Below are 22,318 nucleotides of genomic sequence, written 5' to 3'. Positions count from 1 at the left end.
GAGGGCCCGGCTACCATTGTTCTCGTGAAAAAATATTAAAATACTTTAGAATAAACTAGATTTTTTAAATATTTTTTGTAAGATTTTCATTATATGAAGTAAAACTGTTTTATGACGTTCAAAAAATACTTTAGATCTCTTTTTGGTACCTGAATTAAAGTTATGCTTATTCTACTTATGTTTTAATATTCAAGTTGTTGAACATACAGATTTACTTCTTCTTCTTTCTGGCATTACGTTCCAACTGTGACAAAGCCTGCTTCTCAGATTAGTGTTCTTATGAGCACTTCCTCAGTTATTAACTGAGAGCTTTCTTTGCCGATTGACCATTTTTGCATGTGTATATCATGAGGCAGGTACGAAGATACTCTATGCCCTGGGAATCGAGAAAATTTACTTTACGAAAACATCCTCGACCAGCGGGATTCGAACCCACGACCCTCAGCAAGCCATACTGAATAGCTGCGCGTTAACCGCTACGGCTATCTGGGCCCCAGATTTACTTATCAGTTTTAATTTGAAAAAAAAAATGGTGTAGGACTGGTTACAGGTCTCTTTCTAGAGACATAGTCTCTGTTATAAGGTGATAATAAAAGGAAGCCAAACTTTGAATTTTCAAGTGCACAAGACTGGAAAATCTGACTACAGTTCTCGTTGAAAACCAATCAAATTACTTGCTTGCTGGTAGTGACCAATGGGATAAATTTTCAACGCGGAGTGCTGTTTGGTTCTCAAGTCATGTGCTCTTGAAAATTCGAGGTGTGACTTCGTTCTATAATCACCTCTAAAAAGACTTAATTTTTGATGGGAGGGTTCAATTTTAACCAGAATGATCCCTTAAGTTTTTTTTTCCTTACTCGAAATGCAGTGAATTATCATGCAAAATTCTACAGGCTCAAGAGAGAAATTCAAAGATTATATCGTGACTATTCAAGAATGTTGAGAAAACTTCTAGAAGTCTTGTCAAGAGATTCTATCAGGAATATCTTCAGGAACTCCTACAGAGATCTCTACAGAAATTTTTCTAGAGACTCCTCTACCAATTATCCCAGAAATTCTTCCAACGATTTTTCAAAGGATGCTTAGAGGATCCTTGAGCACTTCAACGATACTTCCTCTAGTAATTTCTCAAGGATTACCTCGATATTTTTTTCCAAAGATTGTACAGGAGTTGCTGCACATATTTTTTCCATCATTCGAATTTTACAGTTGTCACTCTAAGAGATCTGACAAAGGTTTTGTGATGATATTCTTAACGGAAATCTCGGACAATATACTATGAAAATTGATGAAAGAATCACTGGATAAAAATCTTGAGGTCTTAGTACTTCCTTGCAATATATCGAAAATAATCTTTGGAGAAATTCCATATGGAGTCTTGGTTAATCTTGAAAAAGTCTAGATTGTAGTTTTGAGACATTAGAAACCAAATTCATGGAGGAATTTCACGGGAAATAGTTCCCTATTGAACCCCTGGAGAAATATTCGGAATAATCTCCAAATCGTTGGAAAAATGCTTAAATTTCGAAATTCCTAGAAAAAATCAAAAAAAAAAAATACAAGCAGAGCAATTCATGGAAAAATACTAAGCAATAATGTCGTAATGTCACGAGGATTTACAAAAATACGGAAATGTTTGGCCTAAACCTTTGATGAAGAATCAAAATTAATCTTAGGTTACGTTTTGTTTTTCGGTTCCCTGTTTGGTACATTTTCGGTTAAGTTTTGTTTCATGCCTAGTTTCTGTTTTGTTCATTTTATAAGACTAGGGCGAATGTACCATTAGTTGTGTACCTAAGGGAAAACTGCTAAAATATGGTGATAGAATCATTAAATATATAATTTTAACGTATTAATCGATAGAATGTATAAAATGTATGTTTTAAGAGGCCCAATCCATTGATTTCTTATGGGACCCTCCACTATGGCTACTGATACACCGCTATAGGTGCAAAGGAGCAAAAACTTTAAGCATAAAGCAGCATATTCACTGCCAGGGTTGTTATTAGTCGCCGGATTCGACAGACTATCAGTGACGGTGACGAAAAATAAAAAGTTTTCGTCACTAACTCAGCTCAGCGCAAACTTAGATGCTCAACTACCAGCAACCAAGCACCTCGTCGCGACGAAAAATCTTTACCGTTTCTCTCTGTATGTGTTTTCGTTGAACATATTCAGCTTGAATGGAAAGGCAGACAACTAATCGGTGCCAATTAAAAAAGCTTAATGAAGTTATCCAGTACCATACCAACCAGTAAATTTAATTTGTACTAACACGTTTTAGTACAGGCAGATATCCAGTACCATACCAGCCAGTGAGTATATACAGCATGGAAATTCAAGTTCCAAAGTTTTCCAAGCGTGAAAAACCAATTTTCATATCAATATGTTTAAATCACATGACAATTGCACCATCTAGTATGCTTTAACGCGACAATTTTCTATTTTATAAGAATTCTGCGTACTTTATCTCACTGGATGAGAGTTCTATCCGATCCAGTGAACTGAAATTTTCACAGCCGCTTTTCTAATAGTGGATTAACAGTTTTCCATGAAAATATTTCATGGCTAACTGTTTTCCTATGATGCCGAGACGAACCTTGTAGTTTTCCTGAAGATATATTAATTTATTAGAAATCCACGTACATAATCTCACTGGATGGGAGTTCTATCCGGTCCAGTGAGCTGAAATTTTCACAGCCGCTTTTCCGATAGTGGTTTAACAGTTTTCCATGGAAATATTTCATGGCTAACTGTTTTCCTATGATGCCGAGACGAAAATTGAAAGTTTCCTGAATAAATATTAATTTATTAGAAATCCACGTACTTAATCTCACTGGATGAGAGTTCTATCCGATCCAGTGAACTGAAATTTTCACAGACGCTTTTCCAAAAGTAAATTAACAGTTTTCCATGGAAATATTTCATGGCTTACTGTTTTCCTATGATGCCGAGACGAAACTTGTAGTTTTCCTGAAGAAATATTAATTTATTAGAAATCCACATACTTAATCTCACTGGATGGGAGTTCTATCCGATCCAGTGAGCTGAAATTTTCACAGCCGCTTTTCCAATAGTGGATTAACAGTTTTCCATGAAAATATTTCATGGCTAACTGTTTTCCTATGATGCCGAGACGAAACTTGTAGTTTTCCTGAAGATATATTAATTTATTAGAAATCCACGTACATAATCTCACTGGATGGGAGTTCTATCCGGTCCAGTGAGCTGAAATTTTCACAGCCGCTTTTCCGATAGTGGTTTAACAGTTTTCCATGGAAATATTTCATGGCTAACTGTTTTCCTATGATGCCGAGACGAAAATTGAAAGTTTCCTGAATAAATATTAATTTATTAGAAATCCACGTACTTAATCTCACTGGATGAGAGTTCTATCCGATCCAGTGAACTGAAATTTTCACAGACGCTTTTCCAAAAGTAAATTAACAGTTTTCCATGGAAATATTTCATGGCTTACTGTTTTCCTATGATGCCGAGACGAAAACAGTTAGCCATGAAATATTTCCATGGAAAACTGTTAATCCACTATCGGAAAAGCGGCTGTGAAAATTTCAGCTCACTGGATCGGATAGAACTCCCATCCAGTGAGATTAAGTACGTGGATTTCTAATAAATTAATATTTCTTCAGGAAAACTACAAGTTTCGTCTCGGCTCCATAGGAAAACAGTTAGCCATGAAATATTTCCATGGAAAACTGTTAATCCACTATCGGAAAAGCGGCTGTGAAAATTTCAGCTCACTGGATCGGATAGAACTCCCATCCAGTGAGATTAAGTATGTGGATTTCTAATAAATTAATATTTCTTCAGGAAAACTACAAGTTTCGTCTCGGCATCATAGGAAAACAGTTAGCCATGAAATATTTTCATGGAAAACTGTTAAACTACTATCGGAAAAGCGGCTGTGAAAATTTCAGTTCACTGGATCGGATAGAACTCTCATCCAGTGAGATAAAGTACGCAGAATTCTTATAAAATAAAAAATTGTCGCGTTAAAGCATACTAGATGGTGCAATTGCCATGTGATTTAAACATATTGATATGAAAATTGGTTTTTCACGCTTGGAAAACTTTGGAACTTGAATTTCCATGCTATATACAGCTCACTGGCTGGTATGGTACTGGATATCTGCCTGTACTAAAACGTTTTAGTACAAATTAAATTTACTGGCTGGTATGGTACTGGATAACTTCATTAAGCTAATTAAAAAGCCGACCAAAACAGGAACTCGCAAAAAAAAAATCTGCGCGCTTCCGGAATTGAACAAAAAACTTTTTGATTATCGGTAGCACGCGCCTACCGACAGTGCCAACACAACTTCTTGAAAATGTGCTTGCCCAATTGCTAACACAAGACACCTTGTTGAGTAGCAGTTTGTAGCTCAGACTCTCTTTGTCTGCAATTGTGCGCTCGGTGACGATTAGAAGCTTGTGTTGGTTCAGTGCGGAGGGGTGACGGGAAGAGTGACGAAAAATATTACTCGTGGACTTTTTGCAGCTTTGTTTCGTCGTGGTCTTCTTGTCAGTCATTGAAGACAAAGAAAATGACGATCTTTTACGCACTGAATATTTTTTTCAATTTTTCGTCATCGGTCAGTGACGAAACCGATGGTTACCAACCCTGTTCACTGCATTATGATGTTTGACGATTCCCTGCCTCAGGTAACAGATCGTTTCAGTGAATTTAAACCCTACTAAGTTTTTTTTCCAATGGATGGCATGTGAAGCAATTTTTTCAAGCCACCCTTCGATATTCCTTGAACATTTTTAGTACCTTATTGAATTCCTCAAAAAATGTTAACCCGTATAGGCTTGTGGAAGAAAAAAAAACTAAAACTCTCACCGCTCAGTGAATACTTAATGGATTTTAATCATTTTTTGTATACTCGTACACATATCTAGTTTCTAAAAATTATCTATTTTGGTGCCTCCATACAATCTAGACCCATACACGTATTCTCATAAGTTTCCATTTTCCTCAAGTAATGTGATCAAAAAGTCATTCTATTTATAACGCTGATACCTCAAAAATAGAGAGACACGTGCGTCTGTAGCAAACTTTGATATCTGATATCCAGATTTTGCTCCAGCAGCTTGAAGTGAAATATTAATTATGTATTCTTATTTGAAGTATACATTTGATGCATTTTCGCATATATTTGATTTTCTGATAATTTCAGTACAGTTTCTATATATAGATAGCATATTTTGCTGACTGAATTAGATTAAGTGATGGAGAAATGCTTTTCAACCCAATCTCCCCTCTTAGGGTTCTCTCTAACTATTTCCACACTTCAAGAAACTTTAACTCTAATAACGTAAAATAAAGTATGCCAGATGATGATGAAACCAATTTAGAGTTTTTAAAACATATCGATAATTTATTGTGGATTTTTTTTCACTCCGTCATCAGGAAAGCGGAAATATAATAAAGAAAGGCCACAATATATGTCCCTTAGAACTGAATCCAAGAGATGTGAGATATCATACAAGAGTGTGGTATCATACACGAAGGAAATGAGAACAAAACATGAAAAATATAATTGAAATCGATGCTTATCTACGATGAGTAACAGAAGCCAGAACGGATATCAAATGAAATTGCGGTTTCCAAAAAGGGAAAACCTCGAATCTGGTCTAAAATTAAATCGATTCCATCGAAACGTTCGAGAGAACAATGATTCCGCTGACAAGATATTTAATGGAATGCTATCGCCTGAGCGAGACCAAAGAAGGGAACAACACACAAAGACGCATGTACACAATGGCAAACAAATGAAAATCAGATAACTTTCAGAGAATAAAAAAAATAGCATGAAGAGATTTGAACGAGAATGAATGAACGAGATATAAACGGATATGAAAGACTTATATGCTAAAACATCGAATGACAGTTTTTTTTAGTTTATGGTAAGGTATTATAGCCAAGCAAAGCATTTCATATATATAGAGATATTTAATTAAGATCTGATTAATACTTTGATGAGAATGTGATTTGCTCTGTCCTTTTTTAGTTTTACAGCGATTATGTTCGGGTTGTTAATTCGGCTCTAGGGCTTGTATCTAGGCTCTACTAGTAGAATACATCCGCGCAATCTTCTATGTCACGAAACTGTTCACTCTAGAGAGAAGGAAAGCTCAAAGGGGGTTTCATTTGGGGGACAGAATAGTCGAGAAAGCTACAGATGTAGAGGAACGCAACTAACGTGGACATATTCATAAATAATGGATTAAACCAAGCAAATGGAGCAGACTATATCGCAACAAAATTCGGAATTTCTGGGTACGGTTGGACAACTGGAAAATTCTTTTGGTAGGGCAATAAACGATAGAAGCCAATGACAGTACAAAAGCGGGGTTTTTACTCTAGCTCCCTAAGGAAAATAACGGCATTCATTCGAAGGGGGGGAAAACCGACTATAGTGTTGATGTAGTTTAAGGGACAATACTGGCTTAGGGTGGAAAGGGGCGGTCAGTTAAAAAGGGATTATGCAAACGATCAGAAAGGATATTCCATAGAGACGGTATTACGTTCACATCGCTTCGTATTTGGGTCCTAAAGGTTACTGTTTCTGAATCACACTATATATGGTGACTACGAAGACGATGGCGACGACGACGACGACGACGACAGCGACTACGACGACGTCAACGACGATTAGAGTGTATGGTTTAGCCTAGAAATGGACTGATTGGCAGAAATAGAAATTGTGAAAAAGGCGAATGGGTCGTTGTTGCTGATATTGGGCTTGGTGTGTGTGTTGTCAGGAGAGGCAGTCAAATATGAACAGCAGAAAACGAAAGTTGATGGAACTTTGGGAAGGTTGTAGTCTTGATCGTGGCATGAAACTATTACTTTCAGAACAGAAAATCTGCAGTTATCTGAATCTGAATAGAGATATAAATTACAATCTCAAAGCCCAACCTAGTCACTGCAATGTTCGTAACCCGTAACCGAAATGTTCCACAACCTTGTTAAGAAGTCTTATTTTGAATAAAATTCCAAAATTCGGACATTAACGCCTCTACCAGCCAGCTTCAATTTTTCACAATAAAAATATATTCCAATCGCTATAACTTCTTTGTTTCTCAATATTTTTGCACCAGTTATTTCACAAGATCTAAAAAAACTCTTCTATTTTCAGAATTTGCGTCGATATTGTTAATTGGGTATCTGGGTTTGAAAATATTCAGTTGTTTCTTGGGGGACCGACATTCCTCATGTGAGAATTCTAAAATTTCGTTTTTAGTCAATTTAGTCAGGTTTTTTTAAGTTTACAAGTTCTTAATTAGTATCGTACACAAACATGTTCATTGCTCCAGAACGGTTGAACCAATTTGCTTCATTTTTTCACAACATACTCTCATTGAAGCATTGTTTCGAACAGCGAATGACCGAACTTGAAAAAAAACTGTAGTCTGAGATATTTACGGGGGTTATAGAAAAACGTCGGTCCCCCAAGTAATGTTTGAATATATTCGAATACTAATGATGAATATCGATACAAATTCTTAAAATAGGAGAATTTTTTGAGGGCTTGTGAAACAATGGGGCAAAAATAACGAAAAACGAAAAAGTTATCGCAGTTTTAATATTTTTTGTTTAAAAAATGAAGCTGCCGGTAAAGGGGTTAAAGTCAATCGCGTTGGCTCAACACTTGAAAAACAAATGTCTTACCGTTTTTAAATTAACTTCTGCTATAGTGAGTTTATTGTTCAACTTCTGCTATAGTGAGATTATTGTTTTTATTAGAACCATACATGTATAAGTTTAGATTCTTGTCATCTTCCAGAAGTCCTTGAACTATTTTTTTTTCCTAAACTCACCTAACATTTTCAAAGATTCATGTTTGATATTTGTCCAATATTTTCTCTTTAAGTTTCTGAAAATTTTGGCGAGATCATCTTTCTGAAAGTGATTCAGGAATTGCCTTAGGAAGTACTTAAAGTGCTCCTCAAATAAAGATAAACAAACTGCACATGATTTCATCATAATTTTTTAAATAGATTCCTCAAGAATCTTATTTTAGGAATGCTAAAGAGCGGATAATGGTTGGAGGATATTTCGACCAATTCGCTTGGGCAGTTCTCTTCTATCATTAATTCTAACTAAAAATCTTCCAAAAATTTCACCAATGATTTCTCGACATTTTGAACTGGGATTGATTTCATATGATTTATAGTGAAGTTTATGGTAAATATAAGCTATTTATGTTGAAGGTGTCTAGGCTCAACCCCTAGTACAATCCGGAACCTTTCGTTCTGAATATTTTAATTATTTTCGTGAACAGAATGTATTGCATAGCAAACGAATTGACAAAAAAGCGATATAAGGTATTATATGTAACTCCTAGATATTCTAACAATTCGATTAAGTTTCTAATTGAGTATTTTGAACAATATTCAAGACTTATTAGGGTTCTACTTGTTCTACTTGACTTCACTAAGTTAATTTGTTACGAACTTATCACTAACTTGCCAAACTTGGAAGCCGAAACCTTTCAGTGATTAATTAGGAATCTCTAACAGAAATCCTAAAAGTAACATCCTGGACAAAATGAAGACATTTATGAAAGCTAATAATCCCGGAGGACATTCCTGGAAAGGATCCTCTTAAAAGGCATTCCCGGAAAAGAATCTCCGAAATGACATTCCTGCAAAGAAATCCCCGGAAGGGCATTCACAGATAGGAATCCTAGAAAGGGCCATACTGGAAAAAAAAATTCCCGAAAGGGCATTCCTGGAAAGAAACCCCGAATGCGAATTCCTAGAAAGAGATCCCTGAAAGTGCATCCTTGGAAAGTAATCCCTGACCGAAATAGCTTTCTTGGAAATAAATCCCCGAGAGGGCATTCATGGAATGGAATCCCCGAAAGGTCATTGCTGGAGAGGAATCCTCGAAAGGGCATTCTTGGAAAGAAATCCTCGAAAGGGAATTCCTGGAAAGGAATCCCTGAAAAGCCTTTCCTAGAAAAGAATCCCCGAAAGGGTATTACTGGAAAAAAAATCCCCGAAAGGCATTCCTGGGAAGAAATCCCAATAAAGGGAAATTCCTGGAAAGGAATCCCATGCAAGGGCATTCCTGGAAAATAAATCTTCGAAAATGCATACCTGGATAGGAATCTCAGAAAAGCATTCCAAAAAAAGGAATCCTCGAAAGTTCATTTCAAGAATGGAATCTCCTGGAGTGCATTCCTGGAAAGGAATATCCGTGAGGGCATCCTTAGAGATGAGCCTCAAAAAGGACATTCCTGGAAGGCAATCGTCAAAAAGGCATTCCTGGAAAAGAATTCCCGTAAGTGCATTCCTGGAAAGGTATACCCGAAAGGGCATTCCTGAAAAAGAATCCCTGTAAGTGCATGTTTGGAAAGGAATACCCGAAAGGGCATTCATAGAAATGATTCTCGGAAAGGGCATTCCTGGGAAGGAATCCTTGAAAGAGCATTCCAGGAATGAGATCCTCGAAAGGGCATAACTGAATGGGAAACCCCGAACGGGCATTCGTGGAGAAGAATTCCTGAAAAGGCATTCCTACATAAGAATTCCCAAAAGGGTATGCTTGGAAAGAAAACCCCGAAAGGGCTTTCTTGGAAATCATTCCCCGAAAGAGCACTCCTGAAAAAGAATCCCCGAAAAAGCATTTCTGGAAAGGAATCCCCGAAACGGCATTGCTGGAGCGGAATCCTCAAAAGGGCATTTCTTGGAAAAATTCCCAAAAGGGTATTCCTGAAAAGAAATCCAAAAAAGAAAGGCATTCCTGGAAAGGAATCCAATGAAAGGGCATTCCTGGAAAGGAATCTTCGGAAGTGCATACCTGGATAGGAATCTCAAAAAAGCATTTAAAAAAAGGAATCCCCGAAAGTTCATTCCTGGAAAGGAATATCCGTGAGAGCATTCTTGGACAGGAATCTCTCAAATGGCAATCCCCAAAAGGGCATTCCTGGGTAGGAATCCTCAAAATGGCATTCCTGGAAAGGAATCCTCGAAAAGGCATTCCTGGAAAAGAATCCCCTTAAAAGCATTCCTGGAAAAGAATCCCCAAAGGGCATTCCTGGAAAGGATTCCCGGAAAGAGCATTCCTGGAAAGGGATCCCCAAAAGACCGTTCTTGCAAAAGAATCCTCAAAAGGGCATTCCTGGAAAGGAATCTTCGAGTGGGCATTCCTGGAAAGCAATCCTAGAAATGGCATTCCTAGAAAAAGATCCCAAAAAGGCATTCCTAGAATCTTGAATCTCCAATAGACCATTCCTGGAAAGGAATCCCCGAGAAACCATTCCTGAAAAAAAAAACCCGAAAATGCATCCCTGGAAAGAAATCCTCGGTAGTGCTTTATTTGGAGAGAAACCCCGAAAGGGCATTCCTCTGAAAGGATTCCCCAAACGAACATTTCTGGATAGAAATTCCCGAAAGGAATTTCATTCCTGGAAAGGAATCTACGAAAGAGCGTTTTTGGAAAGGAATCTTCAAAAGGGCATTTCTGGAGATGAATCTTTGAAAAAGCGTCCCTGGAGTAGAATCCCCAAAACGGCATTTCTGAAAAGGAATTCCTGAAAGGGCATTTCTGGAAAGAAATCTCCGAAAGAGCATTCATGGAAAGGGTTTCCCGAAAGTGCATTCTTTGCTCTTTCTGGAAATAAATCCAAAAATGAGCAGTCCTGGAAAGGGCATTACTGGAAAGGATTCCCCGAAAAGGCATCCCTAGAAAGGGCATACCTCGAAAGGGCATACCATGAAAAGGAATCCCCAAAAGGGCATTACTGGAAAGGAATTCCCGTAAGGTCATCCCTGGAAAGCAATCTCAGGTATTTATCCCTGGAAAGGAATCCCCGCAAGAATACTCCTATAAAGGATTCCCTGGAAGGGTATACCTGAGAAGAAATTTTCTCCCCTTAACGGGCATTCCTATAAATGGATTCCTCCAAAGGACATTTCTGTAAAGGAATCCCCGAAAGGGTATTCCTGGAATATAATCCCTTAAAGAGCATTCCTTGAAAGAAACAGTGGCGTAGTTAGAGATTTAGAGCCCGGTTCGAAGTCAAATTCAGAGGCTCTTTTATGCTTTTATGCTATGGTAACATACAATTGACATGTGCCTAGTCAACAGGGCTGGCAACGGCAAATATTTTAAAATATGAATTGACGCTTATATTGAGCTGTTCGGTAATCCTATCCGCATGGTTATTAAATTAATTAACTCATTACGCGTGGTAAAGATGGACAAATTATGGATGAAATTATGAAAAAATCCACGTGCTCGGCTGGGATTTGAACCCAGGACTCTTGTATGCTAGACGAGCGCTTTACCAACTAAGCTACCGAGCCACTTGGTGACCCACCGCAAGCTTTGTATGCATTGCAAGTATAATTAGCTCAAATGAAATCAATGAACCTGACACATACATTTCATGTGTCACTTTCATCATGTTGCGTGCACTAGAGCAGCGAGCTCGATTTGGCGCACGGGGGTCATCTACACCTAATACCTTTATGGTCGTAGGGGGACCACTTAGAGTCCACGTACGGACTTCAAATTTTTACACTTTACAATGACGAACTTGAAACATTTCGCATTTTCGAAAAATATGGAACGGCCTACAATCCTTTCCTGTACCACAATATTCTCTTCGATTTTGATTCTTTAGGTTCTCCAATTTTACTTCATATACATTCTATTATAGCTAAGCTCAAACCAGGTAGGTAATCCAAAGCGAAACTGTGAAAACATTCCTTAGCTGCCACTTTTGTACACACAATGTACTTTGAAACGATATAAAGCTTGCACATACGTTGAATGTGCCACACTATTGTGAGGTATGTGCTAAGAATGTACTGCTTATATGATACAAATGAAAGTAATGGAATACAAAAAAATCGAACCAGGTATGTGCATCTGCACGTGTATTCCAGAGGGCTGTTTTCTTGAGTATGCAGGATTTCTCTAAGAACGTCTCTTGTGGATATTAAAAAAAATAAATCCAACAATTATCACTGATTCTGGTCAAAAAGATTATCATCATTATGACAAATTCCTACAAGATAGAAGCCTTTTAAATGTCTCCGGATTTCTTATTGAGTCTTAAGAAAGTCTTGTATAAGGGTCCAGAAAAACTGATCAAGTAATTATTGGAAAATTTACTTCAACCAACAAAAAACACTCATAAATTGAGTAAACATGTTTTTCTGATTTAAACTTAAGCGTTTGGTACTGAAATTGGAACAGGTTAAAAGTGAAAGAAGCTTATGAAGAAATCCTGTAACAATTTATGGGAGAATTAAACGTTTTTCTGTGGCAAATAGCGAAGAAATTTCTTTTACCATAGATTAAAAAATCATTTAAAGATTTTCCTGAGGGAATCACTAGAGAAATCTTGATAATAATTTCTGAACGGATCTCTGGCCTGAATAAAGCTCTAGAGTTCCTGAAGCTCTTCCATGATGAATCTGTAAACCTATGGAATAGTGGGAGTACAGACATTCTTTTGAAAAGGCTTCGAGACCGGCGTGGTTCAGAATTTGGTCCATAAAATAAATGTTTGCAAAGCTGTTCCTCGCTTCTTCAGGCTCAAGTTATAGAAGGCTCCCGGATATTTCATGACACGATGTGCTGTTAAAAAATACTGTTCCATACAGTTTAATTGAACGCTACATTCATCAATATAACAGGATGCTACAGGGGCCCCTATACATTACCAATTCAGTTTCCTTCCTAATTTTCCCCACCTGGTTAAATTTTAATTTTCTGAAAACTGAATGTCTACTGCTATGAAAAAGATTCACCATGATTTCGGGGCCCCTATGAACCCGGTGCCCGGTGCGCACCGCACCCACCGCGCCCCATAGCTACGCTACTGCATTATAAAGCATTACTGGAAAGGTATCCACCAAATGGCATTCCTAGAAAGGAATCCCGAAAGGGCACTCCTGGCAAGGAATCCACTAATGAGCGTTCTTGGAAATAATCCTCAAAAGGGCATCCCTGGAAAGGAATCTCCGGGAGGGCATTCCTTGAAATATAGTTTCAATAACCTTCATAAAGCTAGGGTTTCTGAATCTGAATAAGAAATATAATTTTAGAAAAAAAAATAATTGAACAGTTTCGCAAACTTAAATTACCCGCCGCCAGATCCAGTTAGACTACAACCCTTCACATGAACCTCACACGCGTTGGATTAACGCAATGTGTGTGACCAAAGTACATATTTTGATGCAGTCAGTCGTGCTCATCGCAGTTTTGTCCTTCTTTCGTTAACGTTCCCAGAATTGTACATACAGTCCAGTAGTAGCCATTAGAATTGAAGAGGATATTTCACGCGTCCTTTATTATCTATGCAGCTCACATCGCGAGAATAAGACTCTTCCAGTCACTTCGGGTCATGTTGCGTCAGTCTGCTATAGTCATCTGTATCCTCGTGGACGGAGAAATGTTCTTTTTCTATTCCAGTAGATGATGAGTGCTTCTGGTGCTATGGAAAACGTCCGCGATGCTTGGACGGTTACTAGTGAGGGAGAAAATGTGCGTGTGTTCAACGGGGGTGGAGGGAGGATTTGGTCTTCCGTTTTAAGCACTCTAGAGCTGTTGGTTCGAATTTAGGATTGGCCGCGATATTTGGCTGTTGTTTTTTGCATTGATTGGTCGTCCGAACGATTCGCGTGAATTTTCAGATTCGAGCAATGTTTAGATTTCTTATTCTTGTAGTGAACGTGGATCGTGGTGATTTTTTTTATTGTTTTGGAGAAAAACAGATACAACACGTCAATACCAACATTATTTTGCTTGGCTATCATATTTACCGAGCGCTTTACCTGCCGTACCCATGTTGAGGATACTGATTTCTCCGAAATAGGATCCGGCTTTCAGCGAAGCCATAACAGTTTTTCCGTTGTCTGCGACAACCTGCAGTCTACCTCTATTGACTATATACATCTCTTTGCCGACTTCACCTGTAGAAAAAATGAGAAATACAATTACGAACATACTAGATTAGGACGAGAGTACAATGAAGGCACGTCACGTACGATGTTCGGGATTCCAGCAGACTAGAGACACTAGGGTGTCCCAAAATTTCACTTTGCTGGCCAACTTGGGCTTGGTTGAGCTTCAAATGGTAGCTAAAGATGTAACAAATACACTTTTGTACCGTTTGAAGGTTGAGCCACCGTAGTAAAATTTTGGGACACACTAATAGCCACCCGCTAGGAACCGGAACAAATATCTAATTATGATTGGATTCCATACTTCTCAGCCGGAAGAACATAAAACAAAACAGCGAGGGCTTACCTTTCCGACAGATGAAATCGCCCGGAGAGAACAGCACCGGCCTTAGCTTTAACACCAGCTCGCACAGAAAGCCCGCCTCGGTATTTTGAAAAATTTCTACTCGCTTAAGTGTATCTAAATGAACATTTATAGCTATTTCAGCCTGTGTGAGAGACATAAGGAAAAAAAATGATTTTAGTAACAACCGAAATGAACAAAATTGATTTGTCAAACATCATAATCTTCTCAGCAATCAAACATCAACTTCCTCGTTAAACACGCACTCCTTTCGCATCTTCAATCAAGATCAAAATGCACGCACGACCCTGCCCAGTTCAGAACAGGAAGCGACCCCTAATTGAGTTTACTCAATCAGGCTCGGCTAAACGACAGCGAATTACCACGTTATCGACACCTCCCATCGCACACTGGTTCAGAACCCGAAAAATGGATTTTTTTTAGTTTTTTTTAGATATCTTTCGAGTGCATCATCATAAACTCTTGAACACACGTTTGTACAAAACTGGTGTCTGAAGAAAAAAAAATCCAATTATCATTATCTTCAGCTCTGCTGAAAAGTGCTACCCGATTTGAGCGAATATTAAAAAAAATCTACTCTGCTCTGCTAGGTGGATAGACTACTAATATACTTATATTAAAAAGAACCTTAATGGACACCACCCTTGTAAATTCACGTTTATATATCACAAATTAAAAATCGTACATTTTCCGGGTTCCGAACCAGTGTGCATCGCTCTCCCATCAGGCCGGCAGTTGGGTTGCGTGTTTGCATCTTGATTCTTGAATTTGCGATGATAAGTGGCCCAAGGAGGTGGAAAGAACCTCAATTTGGACCACTTACCGATACTGATGGAGGATGATGAGGAGAAGAAGGATTGGCATTCGTGTGTTTGTGTGGAGCAGGGGACTCACCTTTAATTTATCAGGAAGACATGATACAGCTCTCTCCTCGTCTGAACACTTTTGCGTCAGCCAGAGATAGTCGAACCATTTGATCACCTTCACCTGGAGATGATTGGGAACCCGTCTCATGCGCATGTAGGTCTTGACACCGTCGAGCTTGGCTGCAGCGCCGGAAGAGGCGGAGAAAAGAGAATAAAAGCAATTGATTAAAAATGGGGTTCCGGTCGGGATGGGGCCCGTTGATATGTGTGGGGTGTATGATGTCCTCAGGAGAACTATGCATCTATAAGTGAATTCCTATTAAGCGTTGATTAAACCCTCGAGAGAAAGAATGCAAACGAAGCATATTAGATAACAGCGTCACATCAATAATTGTATTCAATGAATAGATCTCAATCTTGTTTAGGTATATGAAAGCGTGAGAATTGATTCACAATACTCTTCATGGATTCAAACTTTCTGAGCAGAATACCAATTAAGAGAACCAAAAAAGTAGATTGACAGTTACGAATTTTTACAGGTGAGTTGATTTTACCTGTTTATAAGAGAGAAAAAACGCTTTCAATTTACTTAACCTAACTTAACCTAAATATGTAACGCATTGATCGTGGCAATAGAAGTTTGCAACGGTTTTTGTCTAAAATTACTATTTGTTTTATTTGACACTAGTGGTCTCGGCAAACTTCGCTTTGCCATGAAGTAGGCTGTTGAAAAACGCTATGAAACGTCTCATACAAAATGACAGTTCCTTTCACGCTCGTTTTTCTGACATTCCCGGTGAATACCCAGGGATTTTTATACACACAAACATGTCGGAACACTTGACGAACAAAATGGAAAATAATCATTCGAATCCGTTGAACCGTTCGGAAGCCATTTCGTGACATACAAACACCATTCCATTTTTATTTATAAAAGAAAGATTTGTTCCAATGTTTCAACATTGGATATTCTATGTAACTCATTAGTACTATGCCACTGAGGAAAACCTCAGAATCATTTTCAAACTTTTATTTTGAATTCTCTGCAGAGCTTTCTTCATGGTTTTACAACAGCTAGTCCATACTGGTACAGCATACAACATGGCTGGCCTGAAAATTTGTTTGAATATCAAAAGCTTGTTTTTAATACAAAGTTTAGATTTTCTGTTATTGAGTGGATACAGACATTTTATATATATGTTACATTTGGCTTGAATGCTCTCAATGTAATTTTCGAAAGTTAAATTCTTATCTAGCATGAGCCCTAGATACTTAACTTCATCTGACCAATTAATTAGAACTCCTCTCATCGTGACAACATGTCTACTTGAAGGTTTCAAATATACGGCTTTTTTGGTTTAAGTGGGATATTATTAGTTGAGTTTTGGAAGCATTAGAAGAAATCTCCCATTTTTACAAACACGAAGATAAGAAATCCAAACCCTATTGCAATCTACTACAAATGACGCGCAGGCTTCGTCCTTTGCGGAGAGGCCTGTGTCATAGGCAAACAAAAATTTTTGACATCCCTGAGGTAACTCAGGTAAGTCAGATGATAAAATATTATATAATATTGGTCCCAAAATGCTGCCTTGATGAACTCTTACAGGAAATCTTTCAGATTTGGAGTTCTGATAATTAACCTGAGGTTTACGATTTGACAGACAACTTCTTATTCTAACAATGTATGTTGGAAAATTAAAGTTTTTTTTTATTTTACGATCAAACCTTCCTAACGAATGTTTTTTCTATATCTAGAAGAGCAAGACCAGTAGAATATCCTTCAAATTTGTTGGAACGGATCAAATTTGTTACACGTTAAAGTTGATGAGTGGTCGAATGTTCATGGCGGAATCCGAACTGTTCATTGGCAAAAATTGAATTTTCGTTGATATGGGCCATCGTTCTGTTCAAAATGACCTTTTCAAAAAGTTTACTGATGGAGGAAAGCAAACTGATTGGACGATAGCTAGAAGTTTCTGCAGTTCAACTTTGGCATTTTTCTATTTGTCAGTCAAATATGCCAACTAAAAAAATTTGTTAAATATATCAACTAAAAATGATAAGGTACTTTCTAGAAAATTCTTGATGAGGATGTGGAAAATACCATCATCACCAGGAGCTTTCAAATTTAAGATTTTTTAAATAATATTTTCCCACGAATTTTCGAAAACGTTCTCTTGATTGAGAATGTTTTCGAAGTCCTGTGTAACTTGATTTTTCGTTGGACTAGTAAGTCCTTATAAAAAATTGTGGGAGCTTTCAAACTGCATAGCAAGTTTTTGAGCTTTTTCACAATTAGTTAGTTATAATTTGTTTTCCACCTTCAATGCCGGAATCGGCTTCTGAGGATTTTTTCAAAATTTTAGATAATTTCCAAAGGGGCTTAGAACAAGGGTCCAATTAAAACATATTATTTTAAAATGTTTGTTTCTTAATTGTGCAAATCATTTTCATTTTCATTATGCTGATCCTGCCATATAATTTTCATAGCAGGATCGCGAGTTTGTTGAAATTGCCTTATTCTCACGTTTTTAAGATGGATCGAGAGTTTAAGATCATCGACTATAATCAAGGATTCAAATTTTACTTCCCATTTCGATATTGCAATGTCCCTGACTTCAATAATGGAATTTGTTGAAGTTTCAAGAGCATTGTCAATATCAAGTTTTGTTTGGAAAGAAATGATAACAAGATTACTATCGATATGTGTGTCATAAATATTCCAGTCGGCTCGAAAATATTTGAAAGTGGTGCTGATAGGATCGAGTATCGCTTCTTGGGATATTTGGAATGTAACTGGGACATAATCAGAACCAAAATTAGCATGAGTAATCAGTTGGCTATAAAGGCGACTAGAGTCGGTTAAGACCAAATCAATCGTAGAAGGGTTTCTAGAAGAGGAAAAACATGTAGGACTATCAGGGTATTGGATTGAGAAATATCCTGAAGAGCACTCATCAAATAAAAATCTGCCGTTGGAATAACTTTGAGAATTATTCCATGACCGATGTTTGGCATTAAAGTCAACAATGACATCAAATTTTGACTTATTACAAGTCAATTTGCAACTTCCCTACATGCTTGGCTTGATCATTACGATAATCAAAAAAGTTAGGATCTCTTTTGAGTTTGGATCCAGGTTTTGATAAGTTTCAGTTATAACTGCTATATGTATGTTATTAACTGTTAGAAAATTAAACAGCTCATCATCTTTACCATTTAAAGAATCGAACATTCCATTTAAAAAATAAATTATTATTTGGATCCATTAGAAAAACGTAATTCAATGACAATGTGATTAGTAAATTTTACACCAACTTGGACTGCTTCGGTCATAGTAGTGGCTTTGAACATTGCATTAATCATTTGATACAATTGTTCAGTTAGAAAAATAAAATCAAAGGGAGACATATCGTTTGAAGTGGGTACATTTTCTAAGATTTTCCGTAAGAATTTTCGGTAGACGAAGAGGTGGGGTAGAAGTTTCCTGTAGCGACAGGGTTTTTTTTTTCATTTGATTTGAAACAATTAGAACGGTTACTTGTAGTATGAAAAGGGAAGGAGTTCAAATTGCCTGCTACGATATCGGTATAGAATTTTCTGTTAAATGAAAAATGAGCAATATGCGATACTCTACCAGGGAAATTCCGGAAACGACCATTATCGTAACGGATATTACTGTTCATCTGCCTGCCAAGAGGCTCGACGACTAGCCTACGCGAAGGGCAATCCCTTGCCGACTTATGATTGCCCCCGCAATTCGCGCATATGAACTAATCGGTACCTTCCTTCACTGGCCACCCGAGCAGAAGAAAATACTACTGAATACCAAATTGAGGTAGGGTGGGTGTACCAGTTATGGACATAGTGGTTCCCTATTTCGCCATACGCGATAATTTGAATCACTCCAAATTTTAAAAGTTTGTGTGTCTTTTAGCAGTAAGATAAAGGATATATCTTGATGTCAAAACATTGAAACAGATTAAAAATGTGATAATTATAGAAATTTCACATATAGCCAAATAGGGAACCACTATGGCCATAACTGGTACACTTTCCCTATTCCATACTAGATAATTTCCAATACTTACAACCAGGGTTGGGAAAAATTCTGAAATTCACTCTACAGTAGCCAATCAAAGCCAATCACAGTCAGCGAAGCCAGTGAAACTAACGCCCATCGCTGCTGTAGGCAGAAAGCTTTAAACATTGAAAAACACCCGTTGCTAAGGGCACCCCAAAATTATTGTAGAAAAATGTTCTACCGTGATGCATCAATACCCGGACACTAAAACACGATAAATGTTTAAATTGTATTTTTGATGAGAATCATGGGTAAACAATCAAAGTTCTGTTACAAATGAGCAACTTCTAATCAGATTTTAATGTAGGTGATAAATATTTCCTTAAAATTAACGATTTTACCATGAAAATCGTTAAAATAGTGAAGCATGTCTTGTCCTTAAATCCGGACACCTGAAGTAGGTGGTGTCTTTAAATCCGGACATTATTGAATCGAAATCCGGACAATTGTTAAAACTTGAACTATTTGCACAAAATTCACGAAAATTGTATTGAACTCAAGTTCCACATCATATATCATACAATATAAAGCAGTTTTGCGACCCACAGTGCTTCAAATAGACGACAAATGAGTATTGTTTGTATTTGAATAACCTGCGATGCACTTCCTTTTGTTTCTATGGTAGTAATGATAGATTCACACAGTTTTTCCGTAAAAATCACTTTGTTTTCACTCATAATGCCTTCTGTAGCTGTTTAACAAGTTTTTCTTCATTACCACTAATTTTACATCCGTTAATTTTGATTCAACTAGGGTTTCTAATGCAATGTCCGGATTCAAAACATTTGGCCATAATTCCGGACACCCTCTTATCACACCTCTTAGTACACATTTTCACCATATTTCACGGGGACATCAAACCCCGAATCGTAAAACTATCGTTTTGAGTCTATTTCCGTTTAAATCACTTCACTAACAATACAAATGAAACACATTATCACAAGAAAATCACTCGACCTGCGTTTGTCAACACTTCTACCGAATAAACTAACGATGCGAAAAAATGACGTCCAGACGGAGTGGCATATTTATTTTGCATGTTTATTGATTACTAGTGGTCCCGGCAAACTTCGTCTTGTCATCAAGTAGGCTGTTGAAAAACGCTATGGATCGTCCCATACAAAATGACAGTTCCGTTCACTCTCGTTTTTCCTACTTTTCTGGTGAATATCCTGGGATTTTTTTACATGCAAACACGTCGGAACCCTTGTGGAACAAAACGGAGCAATTATCATTCAAATACGTTGACCCGTTCGTGAGCCATTTCGTGACATACAAACACCACTCCATTTTTATTTATATAGATTTGTCAATGATAACTAGATTGCAACTACCGTCGATGGGGGTGACAATGGCTCTAGGGGGTGAGATTGGGTCAAAACGGAAAATTATGATTTATGAAATATTTCAGCTAATAACGCTGATATCACTAGAATTAATCATTCATATGTTAGGGAACACATTATTACACATAATTCATCACAATATACATTTTTAGAATTAGTAGTTTTTGTTTACTATATCAATAAACTTGTATGTTGAAACTAGATAAAATTTACAACATTAAATTTCTCCTGTGCAAAGTATAACGCATGTACTTTAATCTCTATCGTTGTATTAGTAGAAAGTTGAAAGTCCTTTCATTACACTTCACAAGTATTTTCCGGAATCAAATTGATTTTTCCACAAAAATTTCATTTTTTTCGGTACGATGTCTTAAACATTGAAAATGGGGGTGAGATTGGGTCAAGCAAGAACGATAGTAAATTAAATTGCAAGACCACTTTTTTGACATTTTACGGTGCCGGGTGTTTTCATTCCTCATTAAGATGTGTTTATTCTTTCTAAATACAGCATCTCTGAACATCAAACAAGTCTACTTGACGATTCTGTGCATTGAATAACAATGCAACGCATTTTGACAACTTCTCAAACCAGGAACTGCGTTTCGTGCGCAGCACCATCGTAAAATTTTATCAAATGGATTTTTTTTTATTTAATTATTTATTAGTGTTTTCATATAATTGAAACATCTCACGAAAGTACGAATGAGTTGGATCACTGAAATACCGGGATTATGACGTCAACATCTGCCTGAAATGTATCGATCGAATAATGTCGCACCGTAATATAACTATTTGTGAAGGTTTAAAATAATCACTGTTTCAGTACACCTCTGGAAAAACTGAATAGGCTTTATGGCAATGGGGATGAAACTTTGAAGATAATTTGAGGGAAACAAAACAGGAATATTTATGTAAACTTGACGATAAATGTTGGGTCTCATATATTTTCTCATAGCTTTTCAAATTTTTGGTAAAATCGTGCTTTTAAGTGGGTTTATCATACTTGTGAAACATCTTAGATGTCTTTTCGTCTTGTTTGCATCGTATTTCATCAATATTTTTCAGCTGTGAATGGTGTTGCAATAATATTGTCAAAAACAAGTTATTTCGATAACAGTGACCCAATGTCACCCCCTCTATGGGGTGAGGTTGGGTCATTTTTCATTCACTTGTAGTGCCGCTGTGAATAAATATTTTTCAATAATTTTTTGAACAGTTGTTAATATACCATCAAAGTACATACACACCAAATTTGAAGTTTATTGGAGCTAAATTGCGATAATTATTCAATAAACAAATCGTACATACCGTGATGAATCAAAATCCAGACGGTACCAATATCCGGACACTTTGATGATATTCATTAATTAGAGGCAAAATTTAATGTTAATATTAATATTTCAACTCACAATTTTTGCTATGAACATAGCTGATCATTTTACTTTCATTTGTAATCTAGTTATCATTGCCAAACAGCTAAAAATAACAAAAACGAAAAAGTTGCTCTTGTCAACCGTCATTTATTCGCGAGGCAAGTGATTTGGTGATAGCGTCGTTGAACGCACACATAACGTTTAGGTAACGAAAACATTTGAAAAATACACGATTCGCGTAGTGAATTAAACAGAATTATCCATGAAGTGATGGCTTAAGTGTTTAGTTACACCATGATGCAGACATATGGAGTGAATCTACGTTGAAA

At 37.1% G+C, this 22,318-nt stretch overlaps 1 protein-coding gene across 1 annotated transcript in view; it reads right to left on the bottom strand.

Annotated features, from left to right (window-relative positions):
* Positions 1–22,318, bottom strand: part of LOC5573042 (cyclic nucleotide-gated cation channel alpha-3) — a 194,525-nt gene that overhangs the window by 73,495 nt on the left and 98,712 nt on the right. Inside the window, exons 3-5 of the mRNA XM_021839521.1 lie at positions 15,212–15,363; positions 14,300–14,441; positions 13,813–13,962 (exon numbers count right to left, since the gene is read on the bottom strand). Coding sequence (XP_021695213.1) covers positions 13,813–13,962; positions 14,300–14,441; positions 15,212–15,363 — 444 coding nt within the window. The remainder of the gene's footprint in view (positions 1–13,812; positions 13,963–14,299; positions 14,442–15,211; positions 15,364–22,318) is intronic.

The sequence above is a fragment of the Aedes aegypti genome, chromosome 2 (assembly GCF_002204515.2).
Source record: "Aedes aegypti strain LVP_AGWG chromosome 2, AaegL5.0 Primary Assembly, whole genome shotgun sequence".
NCBI classification, from domain to species: domain Eukaryota; kingdom Metazoa; phylum Arthropoda; class Insecta; order Diptera; family Culicidae; genus Aedes; species Aedes aegypti.
The sequence above is the reverse complement of the archived record's forward strand: the minus strand, read 5'-3'. Positions and strand labels throughout refer to the sequence as shown.